General features: G+C 31.3%; 1 protein-coding gene across 1 annotated transcript in view; it reads left to right on the forward strand.

The window, feature by feature from the left end:
* LOC111040155 overlaps positions 1-21,349 on the forward strand; it is a 36,759-nt gene extending 15,410 nt beyond the window's left edge. Inside the window, exons 2-4 of the mRNA XM_022323911.1 lie at positions 10,563-10,773; positions 12,695-12,859; positions 20,120-21,349. Of these exons, the coding sequence (XP_022179603.1) occupies positions 10,563-10,773; positions 12,695-12,859; positions 20,120-21,318 (1,575 nt within the window). The 3' untranslated portion in view covers positions 21,319-21,349. The remainder of the gene's footprint in view (positions 1-10,562; positions 10,774-12,694; positions 12,860-20,119) is intronic.
* The last annotated feature ends 3,142 nt before the right edge of the window (positions 21,350-24,491 follow it).

The raw sequence follows: 24,491 nt of genomic DNA on the forward strand, positions 1-24,491 counted from the left end.
AAATATTCAGATTTAAAAATAAATTGTTTGAAATTGAAAATATCAGTACTATAGTTTTCTGATTATTAGGAATAAATCTTTAAATCAAGCTATTAATTGTTATACAGTGTCATATTTAATACGAAATATTTAGACTGAATTAAAAATAATGTTATTTTAAACATTGATATTGTAGTCAGGAATCGTATTAAACTCCAGATAAATTCGTTATATTATATTGAACAATTCATTTTTTATTATATTCCTCGTAATCGTGAATGAAAAAAATATTTTAATTATTCAAGAATAGCCATTTTTATATATTTATAAAATTATGTATACTTATATAGTTATATCTAATACTTAAGCATGCATCAACTTGATACTATATCACTCATGCGTGTAATAATAATTTTTCTTATATAAGTAGTAAATATACTAATAATAATTATATTAACACAGCATCCTATCCTATTGTTGCATTTAATCCGTGCACTGAATTTATAATCGAACAACGATAATTAGTCTTAAGAAACATAATGTTTACAAGTCCATTTACGGATAATGCATTTTTACATTATGACCTCCGTTTTGTCACCTTATTGGCATATATATTCTGTAATACACTTATATCACGTCTATGCTTACCGTATTAATCGAAGTGAACATGTTTCAGTCCATTCACGATCCGACATTCCTATACGTCTACGGCACCTAATTGTTGTTACAATAGAAATAGTCTTTTTGCGTCCGAATGTTAACAAGCGACTGTGTGCCATATGAAACGGCATGTAGTTAAATTGTAAAATTGTATGTTCAAAATATATAATTCATATTATACCTATTTATACACCATACATCACTAATGTAATACGCCAGAAACTAGGACGAGAAATTGCTTTTGTATGCTATTGTAGTACCCGCGTTTTTATAAGCAGTGTGTGTGAAATCTTCATGGTATACCGGTAATAATAATTTTTTTTTTTGTTTACTGTAAATAGTTAAATGATAAGAATTTTAAAATCTTTATTTTAAATATCAATCATCAATACATATATAAGGCGTGTGAGTTATAATTAATCATTATTTATTTTCGATATTGGCGAAGAAAAAAAATGTGGTAAACTAACAAAATATTTTGCAGCTCAATTAACTTTAAAATTTGTATTATAATTACTATAATATCCTGCTGAATACTGTCATATACTATAGTTATCATGTACACGTATAAACGTATTTTGTCCAACGGTTAAATTATAAATTTAAACTGGTAGGGTAGTGCAATCTACATATTTTCTCCGTCTTCCAAAATTATTAAATTCTCATGGGGCACTCATCAGGAATATGCGGTATGATATGAAGGTTTAAAAATTAAAAGTAATTACACTTTTTAAATTTCAGCCAAGCTCTGAAACCCAATTTATATCTTATTAAAGCTATGCTTATAGTATATATTATATACGCATGTATATATATATATCCATTTTATGCAGTAAATATGTCATTGCATTTTCTGCGCGTACCTATATTGTGCTAATCACATTTTATCGCACGTTAGTTCTGACAAAGTTAAATGCACCGTGATCAAGTTTCCCGAGCATCTAACTAGTGATCATTGTTGCCTCAGGGGTCAAAATAAATCGACATAATATACATCATTATAAACTCGCCGTGTTTCCCAATTGAACAGTGCCTACTATGTATAATATTACAATTATATGGGTTGGTAACCACTAACCGATTGCATCATGGTCCACATGAATGGGAAATTTGTGAATAAAATGGATTACACTACGAGAGTAATTTCCATTTCAGAGTAGGTTCGTGTACTTATGGACTTTTACAAATTCTCCAGACAGGTCATGGTTGCATAAAATCACAGGACTTCTGTTGTATGCGGCTTACACGGGGAAAGGAAATTGTAGCACTCACAGAGTGACATTACTTCAGAGACAATTTAGTTATATTATTATCTATAGTAATAATTTTTATTGGTAATTAGTGAAATATTTTTTCAATGTGTTACAAATTCATGAATTTCTCTTCTGGATAATTATATCATACACTTTATTGTACACATAACTCTAGAAATTGTTTTTGGTTGATCGTTTAATGATCTTCTGAAAATTACACCTCGTCGACCAAATAATACTATCATTTCGTGCTTACGTTTTGTTTCACTCTGTTACAAATAGTATTTTTTATCTGATAAAATATAACATGGTGATTGTGTTTTAAACAAATTCTAATATAAATTTTACCTTTAGCTGGATTTAGAAAGGAACAAAGGCGGCTGAAGGCGAGTAATGAATAAAATATAAGTTATACGCCAAATTGAAAGAACATTATTGTATTATTGATCAAAATATAGTATTATATTCAATTGAATTCTAAAAAAACCTTAACTTAGTTATTTCTTTAATTTTCTACTGAATAATAAACGAATTTATTTTATGTCTATTATTTGATATAATTTCAAGTTATATTTTCATATTTAGCAATAATTCTCTACAGAAATAACAAAATTAAATATGTACAGCTGGTGTGAACAAAACAGTATAAGTTATTATTTGTGCATAATATGGTGTTTGTGAGAAATATTGATAAATGTGTGAATAATGTATACGTATAACTACATATTTTATTCAGTTATTGAGGCCAGTTACATAAGTTACATTTAATCACGTATAGCTCAAGGCGTCTAATTTTATCGACAATGGATCTTGATCTTGAAAAATAGGCCACACGTTATTGCAATTGTTGTGAGTACAGATATCAATTCAAATTTCACGAATCATATTGAAGATTTAAATGTCCAATATATACTACAGTGATCATAATTAATAATTATGAACTTTTATTTGTAGATTTGTTGTTTTTCGAAAACAACACGAAATTATACTTGTATCAATAGTCTAATTATTTGTATGTAGCGTGTTACTACTACCTGGTTTGGTTATGTCACAAAACTTAAAACTAATTAGATTATCAAACAGAAAACGATATTCAATAATAGATTTAAACTATCACAAAACTTTTGTGAAATTCTATATCCCGATTAATGTTATTAAAGACTTACATGTGCCAAGATTATTTTTTAAGTGGAAAGTGTTTTTACGACAACTTATTTAAGTTTGCTAAATAATCAGTACCTACCTACCTAATCATAATATTTTAGTATGCATATTGATAAATTAATAAAATAAAATAAATGATTACTTAATGTGTATGATGCATCCAAATGTGCTTTGATTGCTTCAGTTCTTTTTAAAGCATAAAATAAGTTTAAGTATTATGTTCAAATCTATATAGATTTATGTAAATTAATATTATTTTATAATTTATATTTATGAAATCATATTTTCAGATCCTTATATCATATATATTATACAGTTACTGATCAATCATAGAAGTTAAAAATATAAAATAATTTTGAATAAAATATAAAATGTAGGTACGTACGTGGAAAAAAATATATTTATACCACTTCGCCTAGATATATTAATATTTAATTAATACTGAAGTGTAGTTAATTATCATTCATAATATTAAGTTTTCAGTTAAAAATTAATCTATTATTTAAAATAAGTGTTAATGATTGTAAAATTACTCTAAAGTGTAAGGCATTAAATGGATAGTTCTTATGAACTAATTTTAGATGAGAAATATCTTAATATTGGGAATTAACTTAATTAAATCACAAATATAGTATAAAGCTATAGTTGTAATATAACTCATAAATGAATAGTAAATTAATTAAATGACGTAAGTTAGCTCGTCGGTACTAGTATTTCGCAGTTTTTATTTTTTGTTTATACCTACCAATAGAAATTGTGTTTGAACAATAATCATTCAGAATCATACTGTTAAAAATCAATATATCCCACGTCAAAATCGATATGGCTTTGTATTTTTCTTACTACATAATATATAGAATTTAAACAATTGCTCTCACGACAATAAGATATATTGTTTGATTCTTACGTCAACTCTCGTGACTGACAAACGGCAGGTGACTATATCATAATAAGCTTACGAACTCGATAATGTTGAAGTTATACGTGGACTTAATATAAAAACAAAAATCAATTTTGTTTGAGATTATATAATTACTTATACAGCTGATGTATTAGGTACTTCAGTTGTATAACATAAACAAATAACAATATAAGTATGGAGTATATCATTTGGACAGTTACCCACATAACACAACCGCAATAGAAAAAAAATGCACAGCGAATATGAGTTTATTATTTTATATTATTGAGTAACCTGCAAGTATCTAAGTATAATTTTAAGTTTCTATGATAATATATTATAAAATATTATACGCCTTATTTTATATATAAAAACATTTTTGTTTCTATAGTTATTCTTACTTTACTCAATATAATCGTAGACTTTACAAGAGTTTGGTTAGGTTATTATATATTTATTTTTTTTAGCCTTTATTATACACTTTCAAATCTAAGTATGATATCCAATGCAATTTGTTTTAATATACAAGGGATTCAACAAGCATGCTTACCTCAATTTTTCTTATAATAATAAATCTTTACATATTTGAATTTTTTTTTTAAGTACACCAACTTTGAGACCATATTATACTGTATTATTATTAAGTATTTGATTTCTTACCATTGAAGGAGTGTTTATGATGCAGAGCGGACGGGCGTTAAAAACTTCTTTTTTTTTCAGACGAGAAAAACACTTTTTTATTTTAAATTGTCAAAGAGATTATTTTTTTTAATTTTTTAAGTATTTAATTTAAAAACTAATGTTTTTTCGGAGTTAAGTACTAAACTTTAAGTATTAAGGATTATATATTACAATATACATGTAAACCAATTTTTAAGGACTTTTACATTTAGTAGGTACATAAAGTTTTATGACTCGGAGAGTAAGTACTCGTTCTGAAATTGATTTAGATGCATAAACATTTTTGAAAAATCCATAGATACCTAGTAAAAATGTAAAACAAAAAGAATTTTGTAACGCCACAGGACTACCTAATAGTAGTAAAAAAGCTATGTATTTGAAAATAAACCTTTTCCGTTAAAATTTCCAATAGTCGAAGTTTTAATAATTATATTAATAAAGCATAAAATGCAGAATTGGAATGAAAATGCTTAGTGAATCAAATGAACTAAACATTATATCTGCTTTATTTAATATGCCTTTACCGTTTTAGTTGGATTTAATTTTAAATTAAAACATTTAGAACACAGGTACCTATCGTATTTCGTTTTACAATATTTAGTTATACGTTTTCTTTTTCTGCTTTTTTCTGCTTTTTCCGCTTTAAATACTCACGACTCTCTATACTGAGATATCAAATGCTTTTTTTTTCACGAATTCGAAGAGATGGAATTTTTCGTCTGACTTGTCTAGATGTCTATGCAGTTATTATACGCATGAAGTGGTTAAAATGGAATTGATTTTCGTACACTCAAACGCGTGCGCGGGCGAATAAATTACCCGCCTAAATAGAGTCGTGGGATTCATATAATGTTTTGATCTTGAAGCCCGAAGGTGCAGGTTATTAACACTTGAGTAGGTACCGTAAACATTTATAATAGACATAGGTAGGTACCATATTTTAATAACATTTAAAACTAAAAAATCATATTATACAAGTCGAAAACCTCCACACACGGTTTTCGTGGAGGATCTTCTGTATTAAAAAAAAATGTATAGGTCTATTATAATATTATTATATTAGTATGACGATGTTATTATTATGTCTCAATGCGTTACTCGCGATATTTCGTTGCCATACCTTCCGAAATCAACTTTGTGAGACGAATAAAAACGTCTTCATTGTACACCTACGCATAAACATTATGTGCACATATATATATGTAGTATGTACATTCAGGTATACCCTCTCGTCGCCGTACGCGATTCTATGATATTTAAACGACGTTTGACGACGACCCCGTTGAATCGTGAATAGAGGAAATAAGTGCCGAGTTTTCCGCTAGCCGAGACGAATTATTATATATTATTATTATAACGACGTCGTTATTATTTAAAGGCGCGCACACACACGCACACACACCCGAGGCAGTATTAAGCATTGGCGACGTCAAGTGCCTATAAAATCGTTTGACACGAGTCCGTCTTTTGTGCGTCATTGTGATGGCGTTTGTGATTAATGTGCTTGGCGACCGACGGTGACGTTTCCACATTATATATTGCGAGGTACAATAATATAGTGCCGGCGATATATTATACCTTTGTGTGTGTGTGTGTGTGTGTGTGTGTGTGTGTATTGAACACGCCACGTCCTTAGCGAGCTCAGAGCCACAGATGTCTGAGAGCCGAAGCTTTTTATTGTCCCGACCGCGGTCACGCGCTGACCCGCAACCGCCGCAATATTATTATTATTATTATTTTCCTTACGCCTTTGAATTTCTTTCAGCGACACCCGCTCGACGACTCTGCACGTCGTGTAGATCTTATACAAACGAGAACCATCGACACGATCTCTGCGGGTTTACTGCCCATTCCCACCACAAACTCCTACTCGTCCCGTTTTAATTATTATAATTCTCCCAGACGAAACTATAATATTATACGACCGGGAAGACGGGTTTACGCACCGGTATAATACCTATTGACTTTAGATATGCACATGGATATAGATACATATAATGCACGCTTAATCAACATAATAATATTTTGTGTGCATACACGGCTGCTGAACGAGTTGCTAGTGCGTGTTGGTCGAGGCGAAATCCAATTTCACGCGTTTTTCGGTTAGCTTTTTCCGTTTTCTCTCTCTCTCTTTCTCTCTCTCTCACGCGTTTTTCGGTTAGCTTTTTCCGTTTTCTCTCTCTCTCTTTCTCTCTCTCTCCTCGCATGTCATCGCGTAGTATTCTATGTGTATTATGTGTACACGTCCTCGTCGTGTATTTCATTCCTCTCACCTCCGCACTAGTCCCGTTAAAACGGCCGTATAATATTGTTTTCCTTTATTTCTTGACGTCCGAAACAAATTTTTCCTCTGCATGTAGTTATATCATTATTATATTGTTTCTCGTCTCGATAAAAACACACGCAGGTATGTACACAGACGTCATATTATACACAGGTAACATATATATTTTATACACAAACACAGTATATAATGTAAACCGCTCTCAGTCCTCGCTATCGCGTGTGTTACGACATGCCATATAATATATATTATTATTGGTATGGTATAGGCACATACAGTGTACAATAGCGTATTATGTATATTATTGTATATTATATAGTATATACCTATGCCACAACTAAGGTACAAACAACCGTATGCCGGCGGTCGGCCACTGTCGCTAATTATTATCATCGAACGAGAGTGAAAATCCGAGAAAATCATGGCGAGATGATAGTTGCATGATGGAAAAATACCTCTTGCGGCTTCGTGTAATATGTACCTACATTATACACATATTATAAGCACACGAGCTACGTGATCGCCCTATTATAATTGTTATATGGTTATAACGTCCGTGATATTAAGGTAGTATACCTACCTCCGAGGCTTATAAAAAATATATATACATTTATGTATTATAATAATGTGTATAGCAGTGTGAGATATAAATATATAGATAGGAAGAAAGAGAGAGAGAGAGAGAATGAGAAAAATATGAATACATTTCAAAAATAATAAATGGTAATTCGGCGGCATATTTAGACGGACAGACGCGGCACACATACGTGGCCCGTGGAAAGAAAACGTTTAATATTTAATACGAGGCAATTTACTGTGTATACATACCTATTATAATATATAATAAATACGTGTTCGTGAGCGTATGTATAATAGTTGCGCCGTTGCAGCAGTAGCATCAAACGGGGTAGATATGAACGAGAGGAACAAATTCTCCGTGATATTATCGAAAACAATTTTTTTCATAATAATAATAGTTGAGTTCCTTATTGTGTATATTATACATGTATGATATACAGTATTCTGTACTTACGCGCTTAATGTAAAAGTACGCGAATAAATCATAAATCAAATCTCAACGGGTCGTCGCTGCTGCAGTGCAGACGACCGGAAAACTGTTTTCGAAATCACTTATATAACTATATAATATATAATATTACACATTTTATGGATGTCTAAAACTCCGAATATGTGTGTAGAAAACGGCTAACTATGTCTGTAATATTACTATAACAGTATAGTGTATACGTATATAAATATATTATTATGCACTAGGTATTACATTTATAGCATTTAAAGTATATTAAATTATATATTAATATATAGCGCACAACATTATAATATTTTGTTGATAAATGATATTAGTACCTACTTATCTCCTGTTGGCTATAACAGTATAACTAAATATTATACAATATGAGTAGTTGTCTTGAAATGTATATTAATACACATCATTTTTTTTACCTGCTTGTTGGACAAATTTTCAAAACTTTTTTTTTCTAATAATACGTTGAGAGGCGTAATATTTTGTAATATATTGTAATCAAATTATAGTCAATTATATCGTCTACGAAGTATAGTAGGTACCTACATTTTTTTATCTCATACATTGTCGGAATTTCATAATTATTTTTATCATTGTGGTTTATTTGAATTTCACGTGAAACGAAACGTAAACCACAATGTATTATACTTATATGTATTTAAAATTACGCAGTCATGAATATTTTTTATAACAATGTTTTTGTTGTTGTTATTTAATACTTACCATTTTATCGTGTCAAAAACAATAACAAAAATATATGATTTTTTTCATTGATATTCTGGGCATATTATTATGACTTTTCATAAAATGTTTTATAATATATAAGTAGCTAATAAGTAATAACCTTAAATGTTGAGGCTTTAAAGAAATAATATAAATATATTAGTATTATGCCTATAGTTCTTATTAATTAACAATTTCTAATTTATTAAAATAATTGTAAATTTTAATTTAGTTAAAATAAAACAAAAATTATTATTTTTTAAACTGGAATTAAAGTATTCAAATATTTTTATCAAACTATTATAGTTAGTAATGAGTAACTGTTTTTACGGGTTTTTAATTTTAATCATGAGATTATTATTATAACAATATTTCAGTTACCATAAAATTTAAAATAAAATCCAATTAACGACAATAGACTGATACTTTCGTAAAATTACGTTCTTCGGTTTAACAATGTCGTACACTGCCGCCATAATACTAATATAATACTAATAGTATTACTATTATATAATATTAAAAAACATTATAATAATTTGTCTAATTAATACAAAGACATTATATAGATGTATCAGTTGAATTTTATCAGTAAATACTAATCAGTGCTGTAAAAACTGGGCGTGTGCAGGGTGTGTTGTATACATATTGCACAAGGGCCTTGGATACAGCGAGGCGTATCAAATTGGACCCACTGCAGTCTTGAAAAGGCCTCGAATTGACATAGTAATTGACATCAATTATAACACGGACGAACTTATTTCGTGAATTACACAATTCTTCTTCTAAGGACTATATTTACAATAAAATAGAAACTAATATTTTGAATTTTTAAGTTAACAAATCACAGTTTAATACTATATGTACATAGTACGGTTTTAAAAAAAATGTCAACTTTGTAGAGAGTATTTTTTATCAATGAAATAGATTTTCCAATAAAATAATTAAATCTATTCTATTAAAAATATTTAAAAATTAATCATATTAATTTGCATAAGTAATATAAAGTTTTAAAATACATTTTATAAGCTACCTACTATAACTAGGAGTGTCTACGTATAAAAGAGGATAACAGCATGAATATATACATAAAATGGTTGTAGTCAGACAAATAATTTTGATTTTTTCATAAAATAAATATTATTTTTGTCTATTACTATTTATTATTACAACATTATTACACAGTATTGTTACATATAATGATATAATAATATGTACATCGTACAAAATATTTATTAGCTATCATTTTAGTTGTAGTAATTTACAAAAAAAAAGTTGACCTATGTAAATTTCCATTATATAAAATGCACAGGCGTTTCAGTACATTCCTTCTTGCAATCATAGCAGTTGGTACTTCAGTTAGCTCGAAATTAAAAACTGTTTCAACAATAATCAAGATAACATATTATTTACACTTGACAGTGCCATGTAGGTATGTTAACCCCTGATTAGAACTCAGCATCGCCAATGTCATCTATAGTTCTAAATATCTTTTTCTAAAGTTATTCGTTAGATTAGGTATTAAAGGAAATTGTTTTTTAGTACATATAGGTATAAACTATTATATTAAAAAAGTGTAATGTTTTGATGTAAAAAATGTAAAAATTTCTTATTCCGTGTAAGTGATATTATATATAAATATATATATATATGTATAATAATGTAATATTGTAATAATATCACATAATGTTCATATTATGCATCCTACTGTAACTGAAATACAATTATTGTGAGTTATAATATTGTATGTCATCCACTCATCCCAACCCACCCATAAATATAATATACCTATACCTATTATAATATCATGAGTACCATATTATATTATATTAACTGCAATCGATCATTCTAACGGAGAAATTCGATGCGTTACAGGTGCTGATGGCTTCCGAACAATTCATACCTTCAAAGTTTGTGTTTTCTACTGATTACGCGCCTGTGGTAAAAAATTTGCCAATGCTGGCGGCGCTGGCCGAGGCGTGTCTGTGGCCGGTGGTTTTGCTCCTGTTCGACGACCAGTTCGTACCCCGGCTGTCAAACTTGTACCGGAGACGAAGTGTTTCGGACCGGGCTAAGCCCCCTCAAGGTAAATAAAATGCATTTATTTGTTATCAACGTCATTACAGTATTCGTATACGCATTACTTATCTAAACGCCGTACATATTATATATTAAATTGTGTGCAATATCTTCTACGATGAGATATTATCATATTAGTATATTACCCATATTCAGTCTCGTATCAATTGGGTATAAGGTGGCTGATGTCAGATTCCCCTCAATCTTCTGGTTAACTTACTTTAGTTTGCATAAGTTCTTATGAAAAAATCCATAATATTAACATTTTGGAAACCTCCTATATCCCTATACAACCTGGGGATATTATGCACCTGAACGTGTAACGTAATAATATCAACACCTATGCAAATGCGACAAATGCAACTGAACAAATTGTTTACTCGAATATTTATTTGATTTTGACTCGTTTCTGAAATGGAAAACACGTTAATATTTGCAATATTACGGTAATTTTATATTTTATTTTATACATTTCTCATTTTGCCGACATTTCGACATGGACGCGGAGGGATCGGAAAAATATTATTAACAATAATGATATGCATATTTTAAATTAATATTTATACACATAAATAGTTTACGTGTTCTCTGCTCCGACTTCAGAATTGAATTTGATTTTTTCTGCATTTCTAACAACCATCCTCATACATATAAAATTGAATAAATTTGTATAGTAAAATCATCATAATAATTTAAACATCGTAAAAAGTGTAATTTATTTCATGATTTTAGTTAACTGTCGAGTTGTAATAGTTTAATGATAATAGCTGTATAAATAAAAAAATATGAAAAATTAATTCGTGATTTCTCGAATTTTTGATATATATTTTTTAAACAATTAGATTTTCTTAATAGAGTTTAAACTAAACAAAAGTAACGTGTTTAATTAAAATTATTTTCTCTTTATAATAACAATAATGAGAATAAAATCTACTGAGAAAATTATAAACTAAAACAAAAACAGAACCTTCTACAGCTGTGATATTGTTGACTATTGACACCGTAAGATATATTATTAAATGTAATTATAATATTATATATTTTGATTCGATATAATACGCCACGTTGACTATTTTATTTCTTACAAAAATTTAACTATTTTTTCTCTTCTCATTTATTCAATATTTTATCTCTTGGTAAAAAATTCGTGACTGTTACGCCATTGTATTTTTATGAAAAATACTGTGACACATAACTTTGAAGAACGAAAGTATTTAAGTTATAACGTTGAAAGTATTATATATATGAAATTATATACGATATATGATATATATATACTGTAATTGTTTCAAGCGTAACTTACTGTCTTGTCCCAAAAAATCGGAAATGGGAATGATATTATACATATATATTATATACACTTTTCCTACAGCGAAGCAAATATGTCACTTCTAGAATTCTAGAAAAGAATAAGCACTACTACATTCTTCACCGTATATAATAATATATATTCAGCGAATCGACCGAATACGGGTGGTAGTGGATTGCCTAATGCCCTACACATATACAGGGTGTTAGGGTGAGAGTAATGTAAACACCATTAGTCATTATCTACATTGGCGTGCTACTGAAAACATTTAAGCCTCTACTATAGAACTGTTCACGGAAAACCGATTCCTAAAATAAATCGAAAATTATGTGTTGTACACACTTGTACAGACTGATTAATCGATCAACCCTGCGACCAGACGATGTAGAATATATGCCTTCTTCGAATATTAAGAGTACATTCAAACATAATAATATGGAATCGTATCAAAGTCTGAGATTCTATATTATTTTAACGTAATTCGTTTACTCGACAAATACGATTATATAATATTATATTTTCCTGTATATTAATTTATTATTGTCATAGAACCAAATACACAGTGAAAACTAGAAATATATTGTTTTTTAAATAATTTTCGTTTAACACGCGTTCGCAGGCTTACACGGCAAGTTTCGCCCGTACAACGGTTCGTTGCAAGATGCCCGAAGGCCTCCACCGCCTTCCAGCGGTGGCGGCGAAGCGGTCAGATTTCCCATCACCAACGGATCTTTGTTCGCCAGCTTGGATGGCAGAGTTCCGGTTCTGCACAACTACAGACGAGGTTTGTACATATACTTACTCAATCTCTCTCTTTCACATACGCACGAACGTTTATTAGCATGTCTCTCGACAGATGGCTGACGAACAGAAAAATTAATTTAAAAATATCTAAATACAAATTAAATATCTTTGAAAAATATGATAAACCTGAAAATGCGCTGAAGTTTATCAGCATTTAAAAGGAAAATAAGTTTATTTTTTTTTTTAAATTAATACTTACAAGAATTTTAAATATAGTAAGACTATAAAATATTAGTTTTATCAAAAATATAATATTTTTATTTTTAAAATAAATTTTAATTTATACAATCTATTTTGTATTACAATTATATATATAAAGAAAAGAAAGTCTAGAATGAACAAATAAAAATTGTAATATTTGAATACAATTACAACTGGTATAAATACATTGTTATTTTATTTTCATATTGAATATTATAACATATTTTTATTTATTAAAATGTATAATATGATAATTTAAGATTGATGTAGATAAAAATAAATATCAGGAGACCACGGATTATTTATGCATAAATATTGCGAAATGTCTGTGCATAATATGTTGATAATTAAACGCCCTGCACATTAGTATAGTATATAGTTCACCCAGTGATGCAGTTAATTTTTTTCACTTGTTCTGATGATTAATATAAGCCACATCATATTATGTTATACTATGGTACTTTATACTGTATAGTAGGTACCATAATAATATAATACGCGTATTATTATATAGTAGGTACCTAAACAGTTCAAGATCTGTGTAGGTTGTCCTGATTCCCGACACAATATAATAATTATAATATGGTGACGGTATTTTTTTAATTTATAAAGGCATAAACACTGAACTGATGCAGTTTTTTTTTTCGAGAGTATACTGCAATAAATAATATTTTACGTCGAAACGAGTCGCGTGAATTGGCTCAACTCCATAACGATCGTCCATTTCTGTTTACGTCGTGCTATGTATCGATGTACGCGCACTATACGGAATTGGGATATTTGTCTGAATGATAAAATGTACAACGATATATTTTATTATTATATTATATTGCATTTTGTTTTGAACCCATAACGTTAAATTATTTTAGTGCCGCCAGACACAGACCAGTGCACATGCGACATGTGAATATCTGATCGTAAAATCTAGTATCCAAATCTTCATCATATATATATCACATCGCAACAACAAAAAATAATAATAATAACGATGATGTACACAGTACATAATATACAAGTACATGGTGATAATATTGATATTGTATGCGTGTCGGGTCTGTCGAATTGCGCATCAGATGTGACTTTCTCGAATAATATTATATTCACACACGGATAAGTCTGCGTGTAGGTAGGTACGCGTTATATTTTATACATATCCCGGAATTCGCCTCGTAATAATATACGCGTCGTGTTATTATTATTATTGTATTACCTACGACGACCGCCCAATGCCGTTCGTACATAATATATGTAACACCAAAAAACACAATATAACAATATATCGGCCGACATGTGTGTGCGTGTAATGAAATTTCTACAAAGCAAAATAAATAATAAAAATCCAACAGACTTTATAAATTGTACGTCGTCGTGACAATACTGCAGCTACACGGAAATGTCGAAAAAAATGTTATAAAATATTCAATGCGAACATTGTGAGCTCGTTGTCGCTCTCCATCCGGCGGCAACGTAGTCGATAGAATTTCTCGCAAAAAAACGAATAAAATATTTTCGAAACTCTTTTCGCGCGTCCTCCGTGTTGTGCCGCACCTCACTAGCTCGCAATATAGCTAATAATAATATTATACAGGTAACATTATATTGTTGCAGTGCACAACACAATACAAATATCACGTGTTACCTATAGGTACCTATACAAATAATATTAAACGTTCGATTTTCTTTTTCCGCGACAGACGCAAGACCCGACCGGTTTCTCCCGATGCTGCATAATTTCTCTACGACCGCCACCTCCCCGTCAGTTGTGGCGGTGGCCACATTGCCGTAGACCTAACTCGAATTATTACTTAGTAAGCGGTTGTTTCTGTAATATTTCGTTTGTACAAGCCACAGTTACAAAACCGTTTTACTCCAGACAGACACGCACACTCACCAGCAAGTACGTGAGTCGGTACGAACGATTATGTCCGCGATATAGTCGATTTGAACGACGCTAACGGTAATAATAATAATTAACCAGTCATAATATAACTATAGGTATCCGCGGTGCATTTAACAACTGGTTAGGTACACTAAATTTTCAAGTCAATTCTTGCAAAAGTCGTGGTCCACTTCTTCGGTTATCTGAACGTCAAGTGTTTAAGATAACAAAAAAAAAAAAAATATTTATCCAATGTCTTATTATGTAGGGCAAGAAAATAAAACAAAACATAAACTCAACTTTTCACAAAACAGGCGGGACAATCTAAATTGTTTTTATAAACAGAAACACAACGGAAACCAGACTCTGTGTGGACCCAGGATTATATTGACAAAATGTTTTAAACAAATGATTTATACAATGTAAAAATACAGATGTTTCAAAAAATAATTGCTCTTTGAGTTATAATTTAAATATTTTGCAATATTTAATTATGATTTATTTTTATTGTTTAACAGTTAATTAATTGAGAATTCAGTTGAATATATTATAAATCTTTAAGATGCACTATTACTCTATAAATAAATTATAGGAAGATTTTAATAGTTAATTTGATACTGTTAATTAATAATTTATGCTAATAAGTTCAATATATTGTGGTAACGACGAAACAACTATTAACAATTAGTTTACAACAAAAATTTTATAAATAAAGATAAAATAATACAAAACTAACATTTAGGAAAAGTAAAAAAATTACAATACATCTTACAATTATAGATAATCGAATAAACTATAGGTAGGTACTCTTTTAAGTTCATGTCAGTATCGTAATCAGATATCTACAAACATAGCACATACCTATTTTTTCAAAGTCAATTAAATCGTGCTATAAACATTATATTAGTAACAGTTAAATAAAACAATTGAAAATAATATATTTTAAACAAAAATGCATATTTTAAACGATTAAAACAATAGTTTTTCGTTTTATAAGACCATGCTTTTTATCAACTCTGAATTTATAGTAAGTATAAAATAATATATATAATATATATAATATCTATATTTAAGAAAATCAAAATTGACTTGAAATATTAGTGTAACTATTTAAATATTTTTGACCTCGTACTAGCTAGTGGTTTTTTGCGTCTTTGGGCCGCGTCCCCTATGTACGATCGTGTATTGTATACGAATATGTGATATTCGTCGTATAATAGTATGGTGTAGGTAACTGTAAATATTTTCTTTCACGTATTATCATTATTTTCATCATCGTCATCACAAACATCATCATCAATCGTCATCATCATCATCATCATCATCATCATCAACATCTTCGCCGTCGTGGCAAATATATAAACAACGCGGTCCACGATAATATATATACGAACGCAGCACGTGTTATGCATATATATATATATATGGTACCTACCATAATATACCACAAACCTACCTACCTACCTACCTCATCGTCGTACAATAATATTGTAATGCGGTCGTGTCGTCGGAACAAAAAAAAATGTGTCGCGCGGTCGTGTAAAACCGAAAATTCTACACGCGAAGCACAGATTGCGTATAACTGCGACATTGAATAGGCAGGACTATAGCAGTGGTGCGAGTACATCTGTAAGCCCACTCGTTATGAAAATATAATATATTAATATAATGCGTGCACATATAAATATTGTATTATAAAATGTGCAAGCGCATATATAATAATATACCGTTGCGCGTTATTCTGTTCAGGTCTCCGCGACGCGTTTCGAATTCCGCGTGTGTAAATATATTATTATGATAATATTATTTTGTACCTATATATCGCCTATATACATCAAAATATTATGTTTGTACATAAATGTGTATGCTGATTAACAAGACACCGTGTTCGCTATTATTACGGTTCGCGTGTTCGGGTCTTCGATTCGTTTGCCGACGTCCCTTCGGTCTTCGGTCGCCGCGTCGACGTGCCATCACTATACGCCAACCTCATCGGAGCACAAAAATAATAATATATTATAAATAATTCATAGTAATATTATTATGATTATCGGCGGAGTGATTTTACGACACGAGCCACGCATACTTATCCGACTATCTGAGTGTCCTGTTCGATCGTTATTTCTTCTTTTTTCTTTCGGAATTTTAACGTTTTGTTTTTCGGCTCATCCGATAATCGCAAACGAAATAAAAATAAAAAAACTCCTACGAGACTAAACCGTCGCTGCGTCGAAAATCCATAAGGTCGACTCGCATACACACATAGAAGTATATAATATTTGCATTATGAATTTTTTTTCTCTACCAGGAACGCTTAAATTTAAAAGTACTTAATATACAAAGGCGACGACAATACGAGTTTGTAACATGTTGTAGGTGTTTAATTTTTCACCAACGCCGCACCGCGTGTAGGTAATTACCACTGGTGTACAAATATAGGTATGAGGTATACTACATTCGCGTACGTAAGACCACTCAGAGTAAATTGGCGTGAAATTTGTTTTTAAATGCCGTCGATTATAAAATAATCTGGTTATGTATCTATATTTCTTTTTCCGAACAACTCTACGATTATAATATAATTCGAAAGCTGCACTACCCATGCTTTACGATATCATATAATACACAACAGTAATAACACGAATACTGTTGTGTTATCATTTTAGTGGTCACGGAAGACTTGTCGGCTAAACTTTGATTATTTCCGCCGACTAAATGTCTTCTCATCGCTGATTAAATAATATGATACGTGAATAATTAATAATGTGTTCTTGAGGTGGGGGGGGGGGACTAACTGCGAATCGTCTACGATAGTTTCGGTTGTTTTCGAAGACAATAAAAATCATCTCGTTTCCATACCGAGGTACATAACTGATAGTATAACATATATATTATATATATATATAAATATATATATTATTATTATATACTTACCTACACCTACATAAAATATACTGAACTATAAAAATATATATTTTATAGACTATAGTATGTAATAACGGACCTATTTTTTTTAAAAAATATGATATTATTATAGTTTATTTTTGATAGGTACCTACAAAATATATAGTGCACGCACAGAGAGCGCGTAATTATCACGTCCTTCGTGCCGAATACGTACCAATACAATAATATATATATATATACATAGTTATAATATTATTATATACCGTATTATAGTAATATACAAACAATAGGCTTCTCGCGGTTGTACAAAATAATATAAAATATAGGGGAAAAAAAAATATCTGAAGAACGAATGAATAGCGACGTGATTTGGGCACATCGAGGGCCGTTGGAATATTTATTAAATTTTGCTCGTGTCCAATGCAATTCCCGGGCCGGCGCCGAGCGTGTAACACGACGTCCAGCAAATATAATTATTATATTATATAGATATAATATACATATATATATATTACATCGCCACGTTTTTTTCTTCATCTATATAATATAAAATTATATTATTATTATTATTGTGATCACGGCGGCGTTGACGTTTGACCGTGCACCGTAACCCAACAATATAATAATAATGATATTATCTATGTATATACGCGTCCGAGTATTTATTTTATTGCCGATTATTAGAGGTTGGCATGTACCTATTAGTTATTACCTACTATGTACAAATTATACAATTATTACATTGTATAATACGGGTCACAGGGCTAAAAATCGTGTGCCGGCAATAAAAGGCAGCGGGTATAATATTCTATGACACACTTTGTAAAAAATAAAGTATTATATTTTAGATGGGAATGCACAGTACAAAACGAGAAAGCGCACGTAACGCAATATAATATTTTGATGTTCATATTGTTTAAAAAATGTAGTTTTGACTTTTAATTGTGTACTCTGATTTTCGAGAAAATTTGTATTGGCCTTACAATGATGTGAACGTTACTCTAATATTTTACTCAGTAAACAATTTTCCGACCGAAAATTCGCATAAGTCGATTGGAAATTCGAAAATTCAGTATACCTTACATTATACAGGTCTTTTTTCGAGTTTCTAATTAGTTTGAAAAATAATCACACGGGAGAAAGGTCGAGAAATGTCGACAGGCACAATAACCGACTTTAGGTTAAACCTTGGCCGTTCTTTATCCGAGGACTACACTGAGAATCATTTTTCAAAACAATACGTATAATTATCATGATAATTACAAATAATAATACATTACTGAATTACGCCGATGTGAACGAGAAGATCTAACGCTCAAGAGTAAACATCTATATTCTGTATAATATCTAATATGTATTATTATCTAGTATATGTATTTTTTTTATTTAGGCACTTATATTAAGTATAAAATGTGTAGCATGTGCACATATTTGACAAAAAAAAAAACACATTATTATTACTTGCTTAGAGCATAAAAATGCCAAATTCTCGTGACACACTTCGCAGGTAGAAAAAATATTATTATAATATCATACTTTTACAATAATTTTCCCTACATGGTCTAATACCGTTCGGGGTTTCGTTATTTGTTCCTCTCTTCTTGTTATAACCGTATAATCAACATCAGTATACCACAGTACTAACCACGAAATCGAACGTCTTCCGCGTTATTGTTAAGTACCTATCCCACACAATGACATTACATATCGTACGATATGATTGCCAATAAGTGTACAGTCTTTACAGCGGTAACATTCTTTTCCTTTTGACCTATTCATATGCATTAATCTGACAGTTATTTAATTGCTTTTCAATTATAGTTATTTAAGATTAAGCTTACACATAGGTAGTGAAACAAAAATATAAATACTTACCACAAACATTTTAAAAACAAACGAATAGATATCGGTTAGGTCATACCTACGCCTCGAAGATCGTTTAAGATGTAGATAGGTTATAGGTACCTACAGATGAAATGGAACTTGGATTAAATATTGACGAAAACAAATACAATTTCTAGAGGGCAGTGGTGTTTATAAGGACACAATCTAATACAAAAAATACATATAACTACAAATAAAATAATTTTAAAAAAATGTAACTCCAAAAATGTAGGTAAATTAGTAAATTAGAAAACTTTTCAAAAATAGATATTTTTCTTGTATATTTTGCGGAAATTTATATTTTAGGTATAAATTATGAATGTTTGCAACCTACGAAAATATTAATATTGTTGTCTTGTGGTTTTTCAGGCGTTAGGACGATGAGTGGTCTACTGTCTTCACCACCACCTCCACACTTTATAAACACGGCAACGGATTCGACGATCGGTCACTGTTGTGAAGACGAACATCACCACCAGCAGCAACAGCATCAACAACAACAACTACAACAGCAGCAGCTTCATCACCGGTCACTGCGATTCGCCAATATGGTGACCGCGTCGGCGGCCATGTCACCGACGACAGCGGACGACTGCAAAGCGGTGGCAGACGACTCGACGCCGGCCGACAGCCTGGACGACCAGTCTATCGTGGCTGGCGTCACGGCTACTGTCATTGGTATTCGATCAACGGACAGCCGATTGCCGCAAAACTTACAGCAGCTCCGTGAAAAGTTGTACGCCCAAGACGACGATGACGATGAAGACGAGGCAAGTTGTTGCGGCAGTGACAGTGGCCGGGACGTGGCCGTGGACGGCGAAGGACATCGGGCAGACAGGCCCGAGGAAACAGCCACCGTGGAAACGACGGCCGACGATGAGGACGATTCTTCGGACGACGGGTGTGACAGGCGGGACGACTACGACGACTGCGAAGACGAGGGTGGGTACGCCACGCTGTCCGCCCGAAGCGTGTGCTCGGCCACGACGGCGGCCAACGACGATTTCGAGTATTTCGCGGCGTCCGTTGACCGATCTGGCGGCGGCGGGGGCAGCGGCGAAGACGTCACTCCACCCGCAACCGACCGGTCACCCGTCGGCGGTAGAGTCCCGTACCAGCGGGCGCCCACCAGACGAGCCAGGCACCACCAGCCGCAGCCACAGCACCATCTGCACCATCGGCATCACCAGCACCCACAGCCGTCACAATATCACCAGCCACACCATAGGCTTCAAGTACGCGCCGCAGCACCGGCCCTGCCGCCAACTCCGCCAACGCCGCGCAGGCCCAAGTCTCGTCTCACGCCTGTCTTGTCGGTCGACTCACTGGTCGCGGCACAGGCGGCAGCAGATGCCGCCGCCAACGCCGCGGGTTATCCAAACGCCTCTCAATTGCACCACCATCAGCAGCACCACCACCAACACCACCAGATGCACCACCATCACGGGGGCAGACATCGCGGTGGTTTCGGTGGCATTGCCGGCAGACGGCTGGGTGGCGGTGGCCGCGGACACCACGGCGGAAGTGTGCCTGACCTGAAACGAGTGTTCATAACGGATTTCCTGTAAACTGTGTCGCATGGCCGCGATTTTTGCTAGCCACTATTGCTGCGGGACGTGCTCTCGGTGTCCCATAATTTTAGGGTCAGTTTTCCCGGCATTCGTTATCGGTGTATTCAACGAGATTTTTCCATAGAAAAATCGATTTTTCTGTCTTTTAAGTTTTTTGCCTTGTTGACGAAATCCATGTAAATAGTATTATAGTTGATATTTGATTATATCATACGCGTATACAAGACACGGTGACGCTACAGGTCTCCAGATTTAATATTATATGTATTGTGCATATCGTATAATATTATACATTATACATGCGCATGTCTGAGTCACGTATTTATGTATACTTAGGTATCTTTGATAATAATTTATTTAAACCAAAATCTGTTTTTGTGTATACAATTATAGAAACTGTTTGGTTAGTTCAGTTTCCTTTTTTATTTTTGTTATTAAAATAATATGTAGGTAACTCCTACTGCATGTGCGCCAAATCAATTCGCAGTAGGTTAATTGAATATGCGCATCTACACAAATAGCCACGAACGACACTGTTTTATTATATATTCGTTAGGAACTTTTGATCAAAGACGCAAATGTATATCATATATATTTATGAATATATGTGTGTTGTTTAGTAGGGTCCTCTCACCCCGCAGTATTGTACCGTATCTAAGTTTAAAAATTCGTTTTTGTCGTATTTATATTATTATTATTATATTATATTATATATAGAAACTTTATTATATTGTTAGACTAAGATGTTTTGTTTATTTTTTAACACTTGGTGCCAATTTTATTGTAAGATTAAAATGTATTTATACGTTTATTATCATTATTATTATTATTATTTGTAAATTGAACATTGTTTTTGTTTTTGCTTTTTTTTTAATAACTAAGAGTGTACATTATATTAAGTATTTAGCGTTTCACGTTATGTTGATATGTATGAGATATTTAACGATTTTAATTTTATTATTATTATATTCTAAAACATTAACCAGTTTTTGTTTGATAGTCGACTATAATAAAAATGTATGTCAAATAAAAACAATTTATATAGTCTAGAATTTTGAAATTTACACTAATTTATAATACAAACAATTTTTCATTTTGATATATATTTCATTAGCCTAATGATACCTGATTTAATAATTGTTTTATTTCGCTTTACAACTTACGTAAAACATAATATTTAAAGCAGTGACCAATACAACTTATACGTAAATGTAAAGTAGGTAAAAAGACTAAAAAATTGATTGAATCAAAAATGGAAAATATTGTTCAAATAATATTATTTTTCCAGAGTATAGGAATAACCATTATAAACATTATATTGAATTCAATTAAACTTATACATTTATATGACACAAAAAAGTTATAACTCAGTTTGAAATTTATATTAACAATTATTTAACCCTAAAACTTGAGAGTTTTTCACACAACAATGGAATTATAATATTTTAGGATTTAGAAGTTCATAAGCTAAAAAATAAATAGTTAATAATAATTGGTTTATTAAACTATAATGTATTCACCATCATTAAATCAAACTATCCACTTTAAAATTTTAAAAATTAATATATTACATGTTGTATAAATGGGTATTATTAAGTTGTTCAGTCAAGGGTTTCTGTCGTTACGTGCACTTTATTGTTTGCTGGTAGAACATTTGTCAGAAGTTAGAACTTATAAGAGCCAAAGAAAAAAGTATACGAATTAAATTTAGAACAAAGCTAGAAGAGAGAAACAAAAAACTCTAAAGTCAATGGGAATGCGAAAACTAAATATAAGTACCTACTGAAAGTTTACGGTGTAAGTTTGGAAAGACGACAAGTGTAAAAAGCTTAACGTTGGAAATATTGAAAAACCAAAGTTTTAGGATTTAGTTTATTTATAATGCACAATTGAGTGTTCTAAGATTTTATAGATAATAACATTACTAAAACAACAAAAATATCTGAATATAGAAACAATTTTGTTTAATAGGTACACACAATTAAAATATTATGCAAATATAATACACATACTATTAAGTATTAAGTTTTTTGGGTCAGTGTAAATTTTAAAACCGCTTTATCGTTAAGGCGTTACAGTTTGAGTAACGTTGTATACCTAGTTGCTTGAAAGGGGAATGACATCAAAATGATAAATGTGTAATATAATATAATATGATAACTTATAAGAACTTAGGGCTTCCCAGTAAATTCGGAAAAATCGATAGAGTTAATGGAAAAAAAAAAATTCTAATTTTCCCTACATATACCTTGCATCTTGGCAAAGAGTTGGTAAACTAAGTAGCACCCCCTAGATTTATTTTTATGATTTTTGTTCATAAATCGTTTAAAAAAATAAAATATTTTTTCCAAATCATAATATTCAACGGCTAATATACGAATAGAAAAATGATACATTTTCAACTAAACTCAAGGAAATTTAAGTAAATTGTATTTTATTTGTGAAAAAAGTTACAGCTACAAAAGTAAAAACACTCAAATACTTAATCCTAATAATCTTAATTAACACAAGTGGAATTGTTGGTTTTATAATGATAATAAAAAAAAAATTATGGTGAGACACTTTCGCAGTGTACGAGTGTACGGCGGTCGACGACGACGTGAATAACTTTCTATTATTTTTATAATATAATTCATAATTATTACAATACATAATATACATTACACAGAGTTTTACATATTATGCTGTGAGACAAAAATGTTGAGGAACTCGCCCGATAGCGACTAACGTAATACCCACAATTTTTGTCACATAAAATGAGTACATCTTGTGTATGTTGGTGTTTTCAGATGAAGTCCGTCCTAGGAGCAGTGGTATAAAATCACTTCACTAACTACTATTTTCATTCATATTTGGTGAAGGGGAGATAACTGTTGCGGAACTTATAATGATATGATGTTTGCGATAAATATCTATAACGATAAAGCAACAATAAAGATAAACGAGATTAAATCAAAATTTTTGAATATTACACTTTTATAGTATCAATAATTATATCTGATAAAAATAAGAGGCATCAAATTTACACTAGTCTAACCAAACTTGACCCAAGTCCAAAAGACGAAGCATGGTAAATACTTACCTTCCTAAATACATTCGGGAAGCAAGTATACAACTAGTAAATTATTTTCTAAATTGAGGACTGTTGGTGGTTCATTTATCTCCCCCCT

The sequence above is a fragment of the Myzus persicae genome, unplaced genomic scaffold, assembly GCF_001856785.1.
Source record: "Myzus persicae strain clone G006 unplaced genomic scaffold, MPER_G0061.0, whole genome shotgun sequence".
NCBI classification, from domain to species: domain Eukaryota; kingdom Metazoa; phylum Arthropoda; class Insecta; order Hemiptera; family Aphididae; genus Myzus; species Myzus persicae.